Source organism: Carettochelys insculpta, chromosome 11 (genome assembly GCF_033958435.1).
Source record: "Carettochelys insculpta isolate YL-2023 chromosome 11, ASM3395843v1, whole genome shotgun sequence".
NCBI lineage: Eukaryota > Metazoa > Chordata > Testudines > Carettochelyidae > Carettochelys > Carettochelys insculpta.
This window is the reverse complement of record NC_134147.1, coordinates 22,650,100-22,669,042: the sequence shown is the minus strand read 5'-3', so window position 1 is coordinate 22,669,042 and position 18,943 is coordinate 22,650,100. Positions and strand designations below refer to the sequence as shown.

Below are 18,943 nucleotides of genomic sequence, written 5' to 3'. Positions count from 1 at the left end.
AAGCATGAAGCATCATATTAGCAGTGAACAAGAAAAAAAATGTGCTGTTTTTAAATACTGTTTTAGAGATGGTTATCAAGACTTGTGTAGTAAGCTGTTGGTTGCTCCATAAATTGTTAGTAAATTACTAATCAACCTCTCTTTTTTCCCCCAATATGTCCTAATTTGCCAAAAGTAAATAAAGGTCTAAATTCCTTTCAGAACAAAGATTTTTCACTTCTGTACAATAGACTGATTTTTCCCCCCTCAACTTGACCAATGACATCAAAAGCAAGCAGGAACAATTAGAGTTAAAATACTGAATGCGCATACAAAAATATTGCTGAAAACCTTTAATTTGTTGGCACTAATTAATACAATTATAACCATCTCTCTTTTATTTATTATGTATTTATTCTGTCATTTGGAACTATTTATAGTGACTTTAGGTTGATTCACCATAATTTCCTTCTACCTCCAACCTGTTTACAATTCATTCCTCCAGCAGTTGTATTAATTTAATAGCATTATTTATTCATCTAGTATGATGATTAAAATATGGTCTTAAATATTTAAACAATAAGATTAAAATAGTACATGTTGCATGGAACCATTTTATCTTCGCTAACAATCTAAATGCAATACCACCTCATATAATGAATGATCATGTTCACATTCCCTTCTTCTAATTCCGAAAGGAAAAATTACCTGAATCAGTGCATATAATCAATCATTGATAATTTGTTTGTTATACATCTGGGCATACTGAGCTTGGGAAGGTGTAATTAATTTTCAGAATGAAGACTTGTTTTATATTGTCATTTTAGACAGCTAGTAAGTATGAAAGATCTTTTCTTTTCAATCCAGCCCTGATCAAAGAGTCAGGAAATCATTTTAACAGAATAAAAACAGTGCGTAATAAAATGCACACTGAGCATGGATGACATGATTAGAAGTGACCTTTTGATTTGGGCATAGGCGTCATCTTCCTCTCTTCTCCCACAATACAATTTTTAAAAAAAAAAATCACATTTATACAAAATAATTTAGTTTCACAAAGTCTTTTGGAAGATTTCCCACTTTGTAGATTATGTATAGGAGTTTTAAGAGGTCCCAGATGAAAAGGTTCAAATTCATATAACGCACATGCACACATACACACACACCTAATAAAATACTGAAAGGATACATATTAGTTATTTTCAATATAACAATCTGCACTAGAGAGGGCCAACTACATGTTGGGAGAAACAAGATCCTTCCATATGCACTTCCTATTCACTTAGTGTGGAAGAACTGGTGTCCTTCCATCACACTCCTCCTCAGCATTTCTAGGAGGCAAATAGCTGGTTAGATGTCCCATTCTATATACAGGAGGGTAACTAGGAGACTCACTTCCATGTCCAAATGCTCCTATCTGTATAAGTCAAATACATATTCAGTGTCACCATATGAGTTACATGTAAAAAAAAAAAAATCAAGCCTTTTAGCTGCTGCCCAGGATTATGAATGCATAGTCTTCCTCCTGCTCAAAATGGACTTATGTGATACTAAGCATTCCAAAAACACAAGTACCACAGTGCTAAACCCTTAAATCGGATTTTGGTAAGAAAACTATGTTAAAATGGCACATTCTTCTCAACAGAACTACTCTTTATATATACAAGTCATATCTGCTTCAGCCAATAAAACAAATTTTTACTTTTAGTTCTACTAGCCACATACAACCAACATTTCTGATGAGAAAGGAGTTGGTTTCTAGTCTGGATCTATCATCACAATTGTTAATAAGATTTACAGTGCAGTGAAGTCCATCCTTGGTTACCCTTGTGCAAGACTACCAAAGACAATGGGGATTCACAGACATAAGCAAGGGGAATAAATTCTGCCTTCCTATGCATCTGTGTAATTTACCCATTGATCCTCTTCAATTAATGGTCAGTGCATCAACGAGAAAAAACTCGGTTTGACTTTCAGAGAGCCCAGTGAGGCCTGAAGTTATACAAATGAACTTTTCCATTCTCTCACTGAGCACATTCAATGCAAACATCTTTGAGAAACGGGACATTTTTACACAGCCACTTTGCCAAGTAGCATCACAATACAAAAAATAGAGTGGTCCTGATTAAACTGAGAAAAACCACGTATAACAAAAGTAGAAAATAGAAAAATTTGCAGAGAGGAGATTAAAACCTATGTATGTTATTTTTAAACAAGTTCTTTTGGGCACACTGGCGACATTTTATTTGCTCATTTAAAAACTACCATTGAGAGCCCTGGGACAAAAAGTAATCCCAGGCAGAGATGACATAGCATCATCCAGGGAGCATAGAATTCAAGGCAAATCAGCAACTCTAGCCAATTTGAATGCTGTTATAGCACTTAAGAGCCTTGATACAGCACTCCTCAATGGGATAGATGTGATCTAAAACTCATGACTAGACTCAAGAAACTGAAGAGGCACTCAATTTAGTGTCCATAACATGTTCATGTAGCAGCAAAGGACAGAAGCTGATGATACTTTAAATTACAGTCAAACAACATCCACATTGAATAGATGTCTAAATTGCCCAGAGAACAAAAGAGACAAACAAATGAAAAACAACACACACAATTACAAATAAAACTGTACATAATGCAAACAATTCCAGTCATTTGTGCGAAAAAGACCAAACAACCATTTCAGTCAAACAAACAGATTTTTTCAATTGGGTAGATACATTGGAGGGTACAGATAGGGTCAGAGTGACCTACACAAATTGGAGGATTGGGATAAAAGAAATTTGATGGGGTTCAATAAGGACAAGTGCTTGTCAGGGATTTTATCCCTTGGGCATTATCGTCCCCGTGGGCCAGGGGAAACAAGCCTTTGGCCATTAAACATCAATACAGGTACAGGAAAAATCTAAAGTTACATAGGCTGCCATTTAGCAGCCCCTGCAACGGTCACGCTGAGTCAGTTGGTTTCCCTGGTAACCTGAACTCATGAATTATTCATGACAGCAGGTTCAAAATAGAGCCCTCTGATTGGCCCCAGGTGAAAACTTCCAGCATCTTCGGCCGAGAAGAGGACCTGTTTGAAAGCACCTGCATAGAACCCTGAGTATGCTAATCATGTGATAAATATTCATGAGATTCCTCTATAAATCCAGAAGCCGCAGCCCATGCAGCGGCCCTGAGGGACTCAGGCTGAGCTCCTGTTACCTCATACGGAGAAGCAGGGCCACCTAGTGGTGTCCGCTGAGCTCCGAGGCCAGGCTCACCTAGCCGAAGAGAGCTGACATCACTGCAGCGCCTGCCCATCAGGTGGCGCCAGCCGGGAGCTATGGGGCACCGCAACCTCAGCTCACCTCAGGTGCCCACCGGCAAGGAAGCGGCACCAGCGCCCCAGCACGCCTCAATGCCCACAAGCAGCACATTGCATCGGGGAGCAGCAAGCGGGTCTTTTGGCCAAGTCACCGGGTGGTGAACTGGCCCCCACTCCGGTGGGGGTACTGCGCACCCAGTGACGTAACCAGGGACCTGCCATCACTACCACCACTGCTCCCCAGCATCTGCGCCTGCTGTGCCTTCAAGGACCACTTACCGGACAGGACACACTTACCCGGACAGGACCTCTATCACCGGACGTGACACGTAAATGATCTACTGGCCTGTGGCATAGCCCAGGACCTTTTCCCAAACCAGACGCTTAATCCATTACAGCACTTTTGGGTACTGGGTCCCCTGATAGGGGGTTAGGGTCGCACCTCAGCCACGCCCTTTCCAAGGCCAGGGAAGGGCTGCACCCAGGGCTAGACCCCAGGGCCGGGCTTGATCGCCCAACTTTAAATAATAACCAAGCTGTACACTTGAATTAATAGTTTACTTGAATTAATAGTTTATGATTATAGTATAGATACTTAGTTATAGAACTAGTTAGTTAGTTAGTAAGTTAGTTATACTTACCATCAAGCAGGAAGGTCACTACGGTGAAGGCATAACCTCCCGGTTTCCCTGGGAATCCTGCACCTTTACCTTTCCACAATCTCCAAGCGCTAGCGGGGTGGGGCCGTGGCAAACACCCAGTTGGTAGGGGGCCTCAGAGGCAGAGCCTTAAGGTCCCCAGTAGGCCGGAGTAGCGACCCGGCCTGAACGCAAAGGGGAAGGAGTAGCGCCCTTCCCCTGCTTGGAGCTAAACGATTAAGACTTCCTTTGCCTCTTACCTTAAAAGTCCATCCTTAACCTTTTTAACTTTGCCTTCCGGTCAAATAAAGAAAACTACACAGGTTGCCTTTATGGATTTATTATTGATAATAGTAAGTGTTTAAGGAATTTATAGGACACTACTAATATGAACTGTTTTATGTGTTTATTTTATACATTTTGTTGTTTGTTTGCCTGTTGTTGGCTTTGTTAAATAAATAGAACAATAGTTTCACCCTTAAGCCTCCTCCTTGTTCCACCTTCGCCCGGGAGTTTAGCCACTGCCTGCCAGGGGGGTTCCACCTTACAGCGGGAGGCCACGTGCATAACCCCTGGTCCTCTTGCCAGTAGGGGGTGGGGCGGTCTGCAGAGGGGCGGGGCAGGGCGGCCTAACGTCGCCGGGCTGTCCGCCGTCTCTCCGATACACCTTAGGTCCTCGAGGATCTGGACAACTAGAGGGGGGAACCTCGCAATCTGGTCGCGCTAACCGGGCGGCTCAGAATGGGCCGTAAGGGGTTAATAATTCCCCCCGACAGTGCTGAGTCCTGCACTTGGGACTGAAGAATCCCAAGCACTGTTATAGGCTGGGACCTACTGGGTAAGTAGCAGGACAGCAGAAAAGGACCAAGGGATTACAGTGGATGAGAGGCTGGATGTGAGTCAACAGTGTGCCCTTGTACCCAAGGCGGCAAATGGCTTGTTGGGTGTATTAGGAGAAGTTATTATTCTCCTCTTCTCGGCACTGGTGAGGCCACATCTGGAGTATTGCATTCAGTTCTGGGCCACCCAGTATAGACAGGATCTGGATGCACTGGAGAGGGTTCAGTGGTGGGCAACAAAAATGATTAAGGGGTGGAGCACATGAACTATGAGGTGAGGCTAAGAGATTTGGGCTTATTCAGTTTGCAGAAGAAAAGACAGAGGAGGGGCCATTTGATAGCAGCCTTCAACTTCCTGAAAGGGGGCTATAAAGAGGATGGAGAGAAACTGTTCTCAATAGTGACATATGGCAGAACAAGGAGCAATGGTCTGAAGTTAGAGAGGGAGAGGTGTAGGTCGGATATTAGGAAAATCACGTTCACCAGGAGGGTGGTGAAGCACTGGAGTGTGTTACCAACAGAGGTGGTAGAATGTCCATCCTCAGAGGTTTTTAAGTCCTGGCTTGACATAGCCTGGCTGGGATGATTTAGTTGGGTTGATCCTGCTTGGGGAGGGGGGCTGGACCAGACGACCTCCTAAGGTCCCTTCCACCCCTAGAATTCTATGATATCTTCTGTCAGGGAAATAATAAAATATCAAAATTATTTTTGATAAATACACTAACAGCCTTGTCTGGTGAACATTTTATTATTTTAGCGGGTTTTTTTTTCTTAATTTATCACATGCTTTACTATCCTGCTGTTCTCACATCTTCTTTCCCTCTCCTGCCATGCTATTCTTTCCTTTCAATTTTTTTCATCTCCACTACAATTTTGCAAGGTCTCCAAAATATTCTCACTCATTAAAGTGTCCTCACCACAGTTCCCGAATCTGTTTCATCACAGGTTCCCATCTGCTCTCACATCCAATTTTGAACTGGATTTCACAGGCTCTCCATCTCCTTCCATGAGTGGAGATAGACATCCACTTCCACCGAAGAGTAGAATCATGTCCTCTTATCTCTCCAACTCCAGCAGGTTCATAAATAGCGATACTTGGACAGCTAGAGAGATTCCACTTCTCTCATCCACAACTCTCCTACCACACGTCCTTCTCAATCCTCCCCTCCAATAACCAACCTGGGGTGAGTTGCACCAATGCAGTACTGTTGCTGAGGGTGAAGCAGTTGAGGAAGAAAAACCTCTAACATGCAGCCCAATAAATTAATTGAGCTGAGTTAATTTGAATAGTCTCAAAGTGCTTGCCAACAATTTATAAAGCAAAAATTATTCAAATATTAAATTACAGTCAAGAAAACTTAGCTGCTTGGGAAATTTATAAATAAGGACTAGATTCACTGTGTAAGTTATTCAATGTGAATTATTCCCCGAGCTTTGTCAAACAAACTGGCTCAGGAATCACTCTGTAAAATACAGCCTATGGGTGAAAACAGTTCCTTCCCCTATGAAAGTATTGCCCTAAACTTTGGGCTCTTTACCACTGCCTATTTGTCTACTTACTCATGCATCCGTGTTCATTCTATATTCATCACCAATGAGCACTATTTTACGGTTATTTTGTTTGGAGTCAGTCAATGTTTGTATACTATATTTATGTGCGCATGCACGCGCGTGCGCGTGCGCACACACACACACACACCCCCCCTCATATGCTATGTGCATATGAAAACAAAATCACCCTAACAGTATCTCTTAGGAGTTTTGAAGATTGACGTAAAATCATCTGTGGAAAAATCCATGTTCTATTGTAAATGTTTATTAAATGAAAATGCTGATATTTTGCTCCTCAGAAAATGTGTCTATGCATGTGGAATTTTGTGATAGAAAGCTTGAAAGTCCCATTTTTCTCTAGATAAACCCCACTGGTTTACTGATGCGTGAATGCACAAAAACTGAATTACTGTACAACAGCAATTACTTTTCACAGTACAACTATAATAGGAACCAGGTCTGCCATGAACACCATGTAGCTATGCAAGAGAAAAAAAAAATTAATAAAAATTGTTTTAACACTTTTTCTTTTAAGTCCAACACATTTATTTTAAAGCAAAAGATTCCTCTGTATTTGACTTATCAATGAAAATTAATAAACATTTTGATAGGATTCTGTTTATTTACAAAGGAACTTTAATATCGAAAAGGTATTTAATGATGTTTCCCAAGTTTTCATTAAAGCTGGTGAAATGCTCCTTAAGGATGAAGTTGGCTTTATGGCACTTCATACATACACTGCCCTTCACAAACTCTCTGTATGCTCCTGGTTTTGTTTATTTTCTATTATCCATAAACAGCAAAAACAGAGGCAGCAAAAATATTCTTTTATCCCCTGCCTCTCTGTCGTTGCTATTGTATCAGATATATTGCACTCAGTAATGACTACCTGTTCTCTCTGATTGCTTAAATGAGAATTGTTTATGGAACTGAAGGGTGTAAAAGCATTATGCTTCCTATGCAGACATACTCACAGAAAACACTGATTATATTTAAATTAAGGTTACTGAAATGCATCTCCTCTACATGTAATCACTAAAAGTTAAGGATGGGCAGGTGAAGCAACACTGGTAAATTGAGGATGACAACAGTGGACATAAGCCAGTGGTCCCCAAACTTTTTAACTCAGGGGTTAACTTTTTAACCCTTTTCCTGGTCTGCACCCCTCAGGGGTAGTGGCGGCTTGCAGCTCCAGGAGTCAGGGATGCAGACAAGGGCAAGGGGGCCAAAGCTGGGGCCACAACTTGGGGCAGGACCAGAGCCACAGCATTGGCTGCAGATCCAGCAGGCAGGGCCCCAGGTTTGCAGCTGACATTCCCTTTCCACTCTTTTGTGCACTGGCCCAAACCCCAGATCAACCCCTCCAAACATTCCTCTGTGCCTTCCTACATAGACGCACCCCACAGCTTGGGGACTTCTGACAGAAAGACTAAATACGGCCAACTGGCTGCATTTTCACCATAATTTAATCAATCAATGGAAGATAGCCTAACAGCAACCTTACACTGCAAGAGTGAGAGTCTTGGAAGGAAATGGGCTGGTTAGACCCAGTACGCTGCTTTGAGTTGGAGCATCAAAAAGGGTTTGGAATTGAGGCATCTGCAGTATCCCTTGACACTGCTGCCAGCCTATGGCCCACATTCCCTCTCCTACACTTGAATTAAACTATGTCCTGCAGAAGGAGCCACTACTAAATTTTACTCCTGAGGGAATTGTGTCCCCCTGCAGAATTTCCCTCCTGCTCCCTGACCCAGAAATGGGGTGCATAGCTGCTAGCTGCCACAAGGGGGCACTGGACACAACAGAATCCAGCTTCCATACAAATGACATGGTTGTGGGTTTGGGGAGGGAGCTAGAGGTTTCTGGCAGCTGCAGTTCCCAGCATGCTCAGAAGAAAGGCAGTAGTGTGCAGAAAACTCCATCCAAATCTGGGACTCAGCATGAGGCTCTTTTCTCCCTCTGGATCCTGGGGCCATGGATGTTAAAGGATGTGGGTGTTTGGGCTGTGGGAGCACCCTGCAGCTGGACTCAGGAGGAGATTAAGGTTACAGGTGTCTGGACACCCTGCTATGGGTTCTGGGATGACTAGAGTGGGTAGAGAAGGAGGAACTGGATTTGTCATATGGATTCCCTTTAGCATCTACACCTAGAGGATTTTTTTTTTTTTGAGTCCATAGTGTAATAGACATAGCTGCTGATAGGTGGTTTGAAATTAATTACCAAAACAACTGAAACTGATACAAATATATAGTGTTATTTTGACAAACTGTAGAGTTTTAAAATAATGTGCATAGAATTTTCAATACATTTGTGAAGAATTCCTCCTAGAGTAAAATTTGCAAGGCTTTACAGAACGTACACTGGCTTGACTGAAGAATTAAGTATTTTTTGTACTGCCCTATACCTTTGCATCATTTTTCTAGGCACTAAGATTCCGCCCCCCTCCCCCCCGACTGCAGATGACTTTATGAGATACACTTGTACAATGGCTCTCAACCAGGGATATACATGTCCCTGGGGATATACACCAAGGTCTTCCAGGGGGTTTGTCAACTCATCTAGATATTTGCCTAGCTTTACAACAGCTTAGAGAAAAAGCACTATCCAAGTCAGTACAAACTAAAATCTCATACATGCATGGACTTATTTATGGTGCGCTATATATTGAAGTGTAAGTACAATATTTATGTTCAAAGGATTTTATTTTATAACTATGTTAAAATAACAAAAAGCCATTTTTCCATAACCGTGTGTTGTGATACTTTTTTGTATTTTGATGTCTGAGTTCATAAGCAAGTAGCTTTTAAGGTCAGTGAGTCTTGGGAGTATGCAAGATAAATCAGATTTGTGAAAGAGGTACAGTAGTCTGAAATGACTGAGAAGCACTGCACTAGAATATGTTCTTCACAATTATAAAAACAATATAAATTAGGAGCATTGTATCAGTCCCACTCAATTTCATGTCAGCTTAAGCATTACACAACATGTTTACAACAGAATTACTAAATATTTATCCAACTACCAACTACTGCATTAATCAGGGATTTATTAGTTATTTTGAACACCCTTAACTACAGCAACCATACATTAATGTTAACTAGATCTAGAATTATTTGTAAATTGTCAGCATAAAAAAGAGTTTCCTAAAAACATACATTACCAAGTAGATAAAAGGTTTAGCAGTTTTGGTTTCTCATTTACTTTACACATCTGACAGCACAAAAATTGGACTTTTCTGTGATAATTGCACACTGAAGAGTAATTCAAATAGTGGATAAGAATGATAAAAATCACACAATCAACTAATCACCATGAAAACTGATGAGAAAGATAGATGAAATCAAGCCAGAATATAAAAGGAAGGAAAATGTTCAAAACTGACTAGTAGCTGAGAACAAACTGCTGGATTTAAAAAAATCTGAAGACCTTTACATTACTCTATCTCTGTATTTTAAAGTTGCATCAGGATCTTCTCTCACAGATTAAACAGTCTACATTACTGATGTTTCCTGAATGATGACTGTCTCCAACTCTTATATTTTTTTAAATGCTGAAAATATGCTGTTTGAAATAATTATGTGCAAGTCACTTGAAACAGTATTGTAATCCAAATGTAGATTTTTTTTTGGCCAAGATGACTACTTGCAGTAATTAGGACTGTATCAAATTGTGGTACCATTAGAGCAGTGACATTTTATGAATATTTGGATTTTAAACTCTGTTGATGGATGTCCCAATTATATCTTATAGGTGAAATTCTGAAGTATTTCTATTATTTTGGGAATTACCCGATTATGAAGGTCAGAGTTCTAGAAAAGAATACAAATAATATTTTGTCTATAATTTTGAAATTTAGGTTTTGGAATGAGCAATGAATTTACAGGTTCTTCTTCTACCCATTTCCTATTGATCTTGATAAATACCTGAAGCCTACAATGTTTACATTTAAAAACAATATTCCAGGGCCAGTTTAATGCAGCATACCCCTTGTCTCTAGCAGAAGATACAGAAAATGAGAACTATTGATTGGGGTCAGCAACCTTTCTGAGGTGGAGTGCCAAGATTAGACCTTTGGACCTCTATGCACAGTCAGAGTGCTCATGATACTTTAAGTCACTAATAGTCTCTTCTTAACAACAGTTTCATTAATAAAGAAAGATGCAGAGCTTTACTGTTTAGGTGGTGATTGGTAGCATTAGCTAGTCTTTTGTTAGTCCACAGGGTGCATGGCATTAAGCAAGCTCCCCGCTGCATGGGGGAGGAGGGACAGGGCTGAGCTCCCTCTTTGCATGCGGATGAAAATCAGCTTTTGTCTTGGCTCACATGCTGGGGGTTGCTGACCACTGCTGTAGATCTTACTGCACAATATAAAAGTTGCATAGAATTAAAATTATATCCCAGGATTTCAGGGGTTTTCAAGAAGTACAACTAGCACTTGCAACTGCAGTCCTTCACATTGTAAATTTATGTTTATTAAGTCAAAAGCCGAACACTCAGTCACCCATCCTCATCAGAATAAGCATCTTATTCATCCCTCTGCAAGTCACCTGGAAATAACTAAGGTGACGACATGTTATATAACTGTTCCTAGTAAAGCTATTATCTTGCAAGCAGAACTAAGCAGATGTTTTCAAACTGCCACTTCCAAATTTAGTTTTGCAAACTTTTGTTTACTTAAAGTTTAAGGAAAACACCACATACATGTTGTGACACTGCACCCAGTATTCTTCACATAATGATACTGTTATGATGAGAGTGTAACACAATTATGATGCTTTTATGCAAGATGGATCATGTCAGATGTCATTGTAAAAGTTATTTGAGGAATACAATTACCGTATTTGCACGCATATGTCACGTTTGTATCTAAAGTTATGCATATTGACTATGTGCCTGTAGTTCAAATGTAGTTATACCCATGTGATGCCCACTACCAAGGTGTGTTCAGTCTAGACTGTGGGTGGCAAAAGGTCATTTGGGGCAGTGAGTCATTAGGGAAAACAGCAGGTTCTGGGAGAAGCTTCCCTATCACTTGGTGAATCTTCCTGTAAACATTCCATGCAGCCTGTAAATAATAGCTGCTATTACTCAGCAAGGTATGCAAGTCCAGACTCCCTCTTAAGATGTGCTTTTCCACAAACTGAGGTTTGGGTTCCTGTCATATTCTAAAGCTGTGTAAGGCAGGGAGTGAAATCATCTGTTGGTCTTCATTGCCCACACTAGAAGTCTCCTGGAAACATGAGGGGGGAAAAAAGACTGAAGTAGGGGAAGTGCTGGACTCAAGCTAAAGGGATTTCGAGCTTCTGAAAAGTCCCAGGGATTCCAAGCTAAAAAAACATGTGAAGGTTGTCCCTTAGGATTCTGGAAGCTTGTTAAAGTGAGGAGACAAAGGCTGAAGCAGAGAGAGGACCTCAGCATGAGAGGGCCACAAGATGTCACCCTGACACATAAGCCCAAGGCCCAGCACTAAAATCACAGATCTTCCACCCTTCTCTTAACTGCACAGGAAACTATCCATGGGGGCACCAGCGCCTACCACAATGCACCTCTCCTGGTGTCACAATTGCTGCCAAATGCATGCCCTCAGAGTCACACAAACTTCTTTGCACAACCCTCTCCTGGCAACAAATACCACTACCATGACCTGAGGCAGGAAGGGAAGGGGAAGCAAAACCTGAGCCTCACTACCCCACCCCAGATTTTGGTCTTAGCTTCAGCCCTGGGCCCCAGCAAATCTCACGTTGGCCCTGAGAATCTCATTTAAATGGATCCCAACCCCCAATTTTAGAACCACTAAGTGTAACCCTACATCAGCACCTCTGATCAATGTACACCTTCCACTTTGGAAACTTCTGGCCAATTTTAGTGAATGTTCCTGTGCTGTACCACTAAAAACCCCATGTCCAAGAAAATGTGGATGACCTGTCTATCCACTTTCACCCAGCTTCTTTTCCACTCTGAGGAGGAGGAAGAGTGGCTGCTGCATACTGGAGAGTAACAGAGCCAAAGGAGATTCTACGTGGACCTTGAACTGGAACCCTTCCCCCTCAACAAGCAGTAAGTGTCAGAAACTCCCAGAGGAGGTCTGCCTTTTGTCCCTTGGTGAGGTTCTCTTGTCTGTTGCCTTTAAGACAGGGGCAGGCATGATATAGCCCGTGGCCCAGACATGGCCTGTCAAGCCTTTTCATCCAGCCCATGGCCTGCTCCTGCAGCACAGAGCAGCTCCACTGTTCAAAACAGCAGTGCAGGGGGTCACAGGGGGCAGCCAGCTAACAGGAGCTGAGTGATTTTGCAGGGGGTGAGGACAGCGTGTGAAGCCCTTCCCTCACAGCGCAGAGTAACAGGGAACAGCCAGCTGTTTTGAGAGTTGGGAGGCTGCCAGTAGGCAGGAAATCCTGCCTGAGAGTGCTGCTGGCTGGGAGCTGCTTAGATAAGCACCTCCCAGCCACAGCCTGCTTCTGGCACTGCCCCTCCTGTGCACCACCTCCCTCCTAGACCCTACACCCCTCCCCAGCCTAGTATCCTTTCCTGCACCATTCCACCCCCTCCCAGAGCTTGCACGCAATGCCCTGCTGCAGGTCCCCTGCCTGAGTGGTTCCCAACCTTTTCAGTATCACAGCACACTACAATGCGACAAACAATTCCACAGCACATCCACTTTTTTCAGCAGAATCAATTGCTCATAAATGTTACCCCCCGCCCCCAGCCCATTAAAACCAGGATGCAGCATATAAATCGCATCCCAGCTCCAACAGGCTCCTCCCCTTCTCCTCCCCCCCCCCCCCCCAAAACCTTCCCTGCTCATGCAAGGTCATCAATTTCCCCATGAAATGGTTCTGCAAAGAGCTGTGGTGAGGGAAAATTGACGAAATTTGATGGCACACTTAAACAGTTCTCAAGGCACAGCAGTGTGTCGTGGCACACCAGTTGAAAACCACTGTACTACACCTCAACTCTCTGCACCTTCCTCCCCCAGCCTCAGGTCACATCTCTTTCTCAGACCCCACATTCTCCCCTGCACCCCAGTCCCCTGCACTGAGCTCTCTTTGGCATCCAACCTCTACCTCCTTCATAGAAAAGTGCATGCCCTTGACCACTTACCCAAGTCTTGGAGCAGCCCTCCATCAAAAATTATTGCCCATCTCTGCTCTAAGATCATCCCCTCTTTCAGCGCCAGCCCCATCAATTTTCTCCAACTGCTGGTGAGGCTACATGGCATTATGCACATGTATAAATGAATGGAAATTAATCAACAGTAGTTAAGGATAGGCATGAAAAAACAGAATACAGTTCACTCTCAGTAGTATGGGCTGTACATTGCTAACAGGAATCAAGAATGGTGATATCAGTTAGTGTTGTAATTTAAAGCAGCATACAGGACTCTGCCCATATAAATATTGCCACTCCATTCTTTATAAACATTGTCATGGAGATGAGTTTCAGCAACACAAGACAAGGACACATGTATGTACAGGAGACATTGACAGCCTCTGTTATACATTTATCACAAATGGGAATAGGGATGGTGAAAATAATCAGAATTTTTCAGATTGTTCAATCAAGAGAAATCAGCCTGGGCAGACCTCTTCAAATACTATTTTAATTGTCCTACAGGGTACTGCAATTAATTCTGCTTTGGTTTGATTTGGTTAGTAGAAATTTCAATACAAAAGTATATGTACCATCATCACATTTCAGTTACTGTGACACCTGAAGAACAGTTGTAATAAAAGGTGCATCAAAGCTTACTAAATATGCAAAATTTTACATGATTATCACAGTTAAATGTGCTGTCCAATTTAGCTTACTGATGATAATCAAGTTCCAACCACTTCTGAAAGCTGGACCTTAAAACACCTTGATGTCTTTCAGTACTTTTCACATCTTCACTGTCAACTACCATGGATGCAACATTCGAAGCCACTGAGACTCATTTTGTACAAGTACACAAAATATTAGAGCAAAATGATCTGCTACTTACCCGTACAGCTTCAGACTTTTTATGAAACATTTCTTCCATACTTTTCGCTAGCTTTTTCACAAGCTGAAGGCCATCAATTTCTTCTACTGAAACATCTTTTTCATATTCTTTGTATTTCTGCAAGACAGTAAAATTGCAAAAGCAAGTTAGCTGATGGAACAGTTTAAATTCTGACAGCTCGTTAGTGGAGGCAAACTTCCTTTTCTCTGGCTTCTGAACATTTTATTGGTGTTCAGTTGGATACTGGAGGGCTACTTAATGCAAAAACACTTTTATGGAGATGGACCTGATAGATCCAGGATCCCAATGGTGGAAAAAAAGAGAATGAAACATTTATCCCTTGCACTGTGGAAAAAGGAACCAGACCTTACCCACATACATAACAGCAAACAACATCCCATCGCATCCAACCAGTTCTGAAGTAGTAGCCACTGCTATACTGAACTAGCCACATTATTCTGAAACCATATTTATTGTTCAAACCCAATAGTCACATTCAACAGGCCAAACAGCCATATATGGCTACTGGCCAGCATGATGGCACCACACGTAAACAAAAAGACCTTATTTTAAATTTGACAGGCCCCTCTAGTTTTGGAACCCCTGATCCAACCTCCTCAAATGGAAATGAAATAGAATTCGGATAATCTAGCTAAAAAACACTTCAGCCATTCGTTTCTGGCCTCCTTGTGTTCTTTTCTGCTTGCCAACATTTTGAATTTTATTTCTGTACTGGTGTTTACAATATTAACAAGATTGAATTTTCTTTCGGTTCAGTCTGCAGATGATACTGTATTGCTGCGCCCCCCCCCTTGAAAAATCCCATTATACTAAATACATTGAGCCACAAAGGTTTTCATAAACAAGTTGTGGTTGTGTGATCTGACTCCCTTCTTCAAGGGCTCACTCTTGCTGGCTATGAACAAAGTAACTGGCAAAACTCCCATTATGGCAACAGAAATACTATAGTATATAATTGGGGATGAAAGTATCAAATTTAATATCACAAATTATATCCTTTTCATATTTATAAATTATATTTAATTACTCTAGAGCAGGGTACAATTCTCTAGTAAATTCTGTAGATGGATCAAAATATCTACTAATAGAAAATAACATACCAAATTATACAGGACTAATTCCACAGCTTCATCAGGAACAGACTTATTATTCACTATTATTATTAGCCTCAAGGAACAGTTAAATAAGGCAAGGTTCTTGTTATGAAAAGTTTACCATCCTAGTTTATTTATGACACAATGAAGATGCAGCTAAACAGTAGATTCATACATAGGAGTTACAGTAATAAGATACATAACTACTTATCCAAAGACATGTAAAAAGCATGGTGGGATACTAAAAAAAATGCTAATGAAAAATACATTTATATATGAGAAACACATGTACACTTACTGTTAAATATAATTTTTAATGATAGATTGCACAGTAAACTTTTTCATATCTGGTTGCCCTGGGACAAGGTGGTTTCAGATATGGAAGTATTACAGATAATAGAGAGGGATCCTTTTGCCACCAGTTCTCCAACAGTGGGGCCACGCTACTGCAGTGTTTCCCCCCCTGAAACCTTCAGAAGCCGGGATCCTGGAGCACCTCCTCTGCCTATGCAGGTTGCTCTGCATTCCCCATCAGAGATCAGATGATCAGGTCCCAGCCTGTGCTACCGCACCAGGGGAATGGGGGCGTGTTACAGAATGGTGTGGCTCGCTGCACTCTGGCCACCTGTCCCACCTCCCTCTCACTCGTGGAGGGACAGGATCCCTTCAACACCTGTGAGCAGTACATCTGCTCAGGAGAAGAAACCTAGTCAACAAGATAGCACCTGGTCGCGGTGCCAGTTATCTGAGCGTACCAGTAAAAAACACAGTTTACTATATTATAGAGATATATGAGAAAAAGTTTGTCCTTTGAGCAGCTCATGTTCAAAATGAAGGAAAGCTATATCACTTGGTTTGTGATTAGGTTCCACAACAAATTAGTGTTTTCATTTTGGTTTTTTTTTTCCTTTCTATGCAACGTAACATCCTCCTTTCTTGAACACAGGCACTACCAGTAAAAGCTCAGATTTTTGAAAAATGAGCAAATAAATGCCCTGGTTCTGCAAATCCTTAAGCACGGACACAGAATTTACTCATATGAATAGTTCAATTTGGCATTCACAAGTCCACTCAGATTCGTCCAGGAAATCTCATTGTATGAGTCATGCTCACTGAGTCAGGAAATAGAAGTACTATCATGTGACAAACTAAGCTAAGCATGACAGCTCAAATTTAATATTTTCAATTTTGACCACCAACCCATAAAATGAACAAGATATAGCACAAGTTTCTTGCAGCTCTGATTCAGCAGCTCTCTCGAGTGCTTAAGTCCCACTGACTTAAATATATGCTTAAGTGCTTGGCTGGATCAAGGACCTAGCCATGTGTTTCAATATTTTCCAGTATTGAACTCCACAGTTACCAACATGAGATGACATAGTCGTCTAAGTCAGAATATCTTCTTAAAGACAATGCATTCAGTACAGCTCAATACACAGTGTCCAATATCCTTGTCCAGTAGCTGGAAGAAAATGGTTGCTGTCTATTTAAGGATTCCACCCAGCAGTCATAGCACAAGGAGAAAGTTTACAGATAGCACTAGACTTCCTGCTGACCAGTAAAGTGGGGGATATTTATATCCCATGAAGCACCAGAAAAGCTTACTTCTGTCTGCATTCGGCTGGCAAAAAAATACTGAGCTACTGTATGCTACAGATTCTATTTCCATAGTAACCTAATGAAAGAGACAAACTAAAATAAATATGGTATATACTATAACATGTTCCAATTGTGAATAAGTTTGACCTGAAGTTGTTTTAAACTAAAGGTGAGTATACAATTTGTTAGAAAAGTATTTGACAAATGTTTTCCTGTTTCTGCTTACAGAATGATGCAAACAAAGCAAGACTATTGAATTTATTCTGTTTACTCCTACTTATTTCTTCAATTATTATTTATATTATTTTTGGTGGTTTTCCTCTCAGTCTATAATTTGGTCAAAATTCAAAACCCCAAATTGAAGCATTTTGACCAGTTTCTCTAGTTATAAAAAAAAAAAGTGACATGAAATTTTCATTCCGTCAATTAGCTTAACACTTTACAAACACATTTCTTGGTTTTAACTTCCATTGGACTTTATGAGCCCAAAAGAGCATTTTTATGACCATTCATGCTAGGAAAGGTTGTACAAGTGTTTAAATTAAACATAAAAAGGAAGTAAACACAGCTGAAGTGAACTGAAGTAAACATTCAAATCAATATCTGCAGAATTTTTGCTGCACCTATCTTTGTTTGTAATTGTACAACAAACGTTTCCACTTCCACTTTCAGTATTCTTGCAACGATTAGTGGATGCCTGAAAGAAATGCGACGAGGTGGGGGGCAACAGAAGATACAGTATGATTGTATGGCTGTTGTGTGCCTCGAGGGCACAATTCCATTGCTCTCAGAGGACCTATCAACACGGAAGAGGAGTTTGTTTCTTACATTTTCCTACCACAGGCAACACCAGGCTAGCTCCACTGGCGTTAGCACAATTAGTCCTAGGAAAGAGACTGAATGCCATAAGTATTTACAACACTATATTGACACTCCAGGGAAATTTGAAAAAGAAGTTTTAGATAGTCTTGAACTATAGGGATCAAAGTGAGTAAATTCCAGTGATGGACTGTATGCACAAGCTCAGCACATGTAGCAAGAACTGTTTTCTTTTGCCATACTAAAATTTTCAGAAACATTGAGCTACACTCAATTAGGAGTAACGATATGTCTTTGATGGCCTACTTAGATGTGACCTTTTGTGAACTCCAGAATCTTTTTAATTAACATCCACAGGAAAAACCTTCATGAACAGAATCATGAAAGAAGCAGACATACAGGTTAAACCTCTTTAGTCTGGCAGTCTCTCCTCAAGCAACATCTGTAGTCCGATATGATTTCAGCTAGCCAGATGACCATTCCATGGGTGCAGCCAAGTTTCCCATGGTCCCATAAAGTTTGTTTACAGCCACCAGTCCTACCTCTCAGTGTTCTGTGCTGTTATTTAGCTGTAAATTTACCCCCAACTGTCTTCTAAAAGCCCAGTAAGCAATGGAAGTGTTGGTAATGTTGTTAGACAATATTGACCTCCTGTGGTCCAGCAAATTCTCTCGTTTGGCAGTGGTCAGGTCCCCAGGGTACAGGCTAGAAAGGTTCAACCTGTAGTACTCCTCTGGAATCAACTATATATTGGAGCCAATTACATTAATTATTCTCTAACAAATTTTGGAACTAAAACTTGCCCACAAATTTAATTTCACAAAGATCAATGAAAATCTCAGGTTTCCCAGTTAACATCTAGATGCACTATGAATATTGGATTTTCCCTAACATTGCCATTCCAGTAGTATTTACTTACTAAAGACTTATCATTGTACAATTTTCCTCTAACAAACTTTTCAAAGGGACCTGGCTCAAACATGGAGATATACCTATCATACAGAACTGGAAGGGGCCTCAAGACGTCACAAAGTCCAGTCCCCTGAACTCACAGAAGGACCTACCGCCATCCATGACAGATTTCTTTTTTAATCTAACTTGCCCTAGACCCTTGA

General features: G+C 41.1%; 1 protein-coding gene across 1 annotated transcript in view; it reads right to left on the bottom strand.

The window, feature by feature from the left end:
* Positions 1–18,943, bottom strand: part of CACNA2D3 (calcium voltage-gated channel auxiliary subunit alpha2delta 3) — a 710,484-nt gene that overhangs the window by 541,196 nt on the left and 150,345 nt on the right. Inside the window, exon 3 of the mRNA XM_075005060.1 lies at positions 14,296–14,412. Coding sequence (XP_074861161.1) covers positions 14,296–14,412 — 117 coding nt within the window. The remainder of the gene's footprint in view (positions 1–14,295; positions 14,413–18,943) is intronic.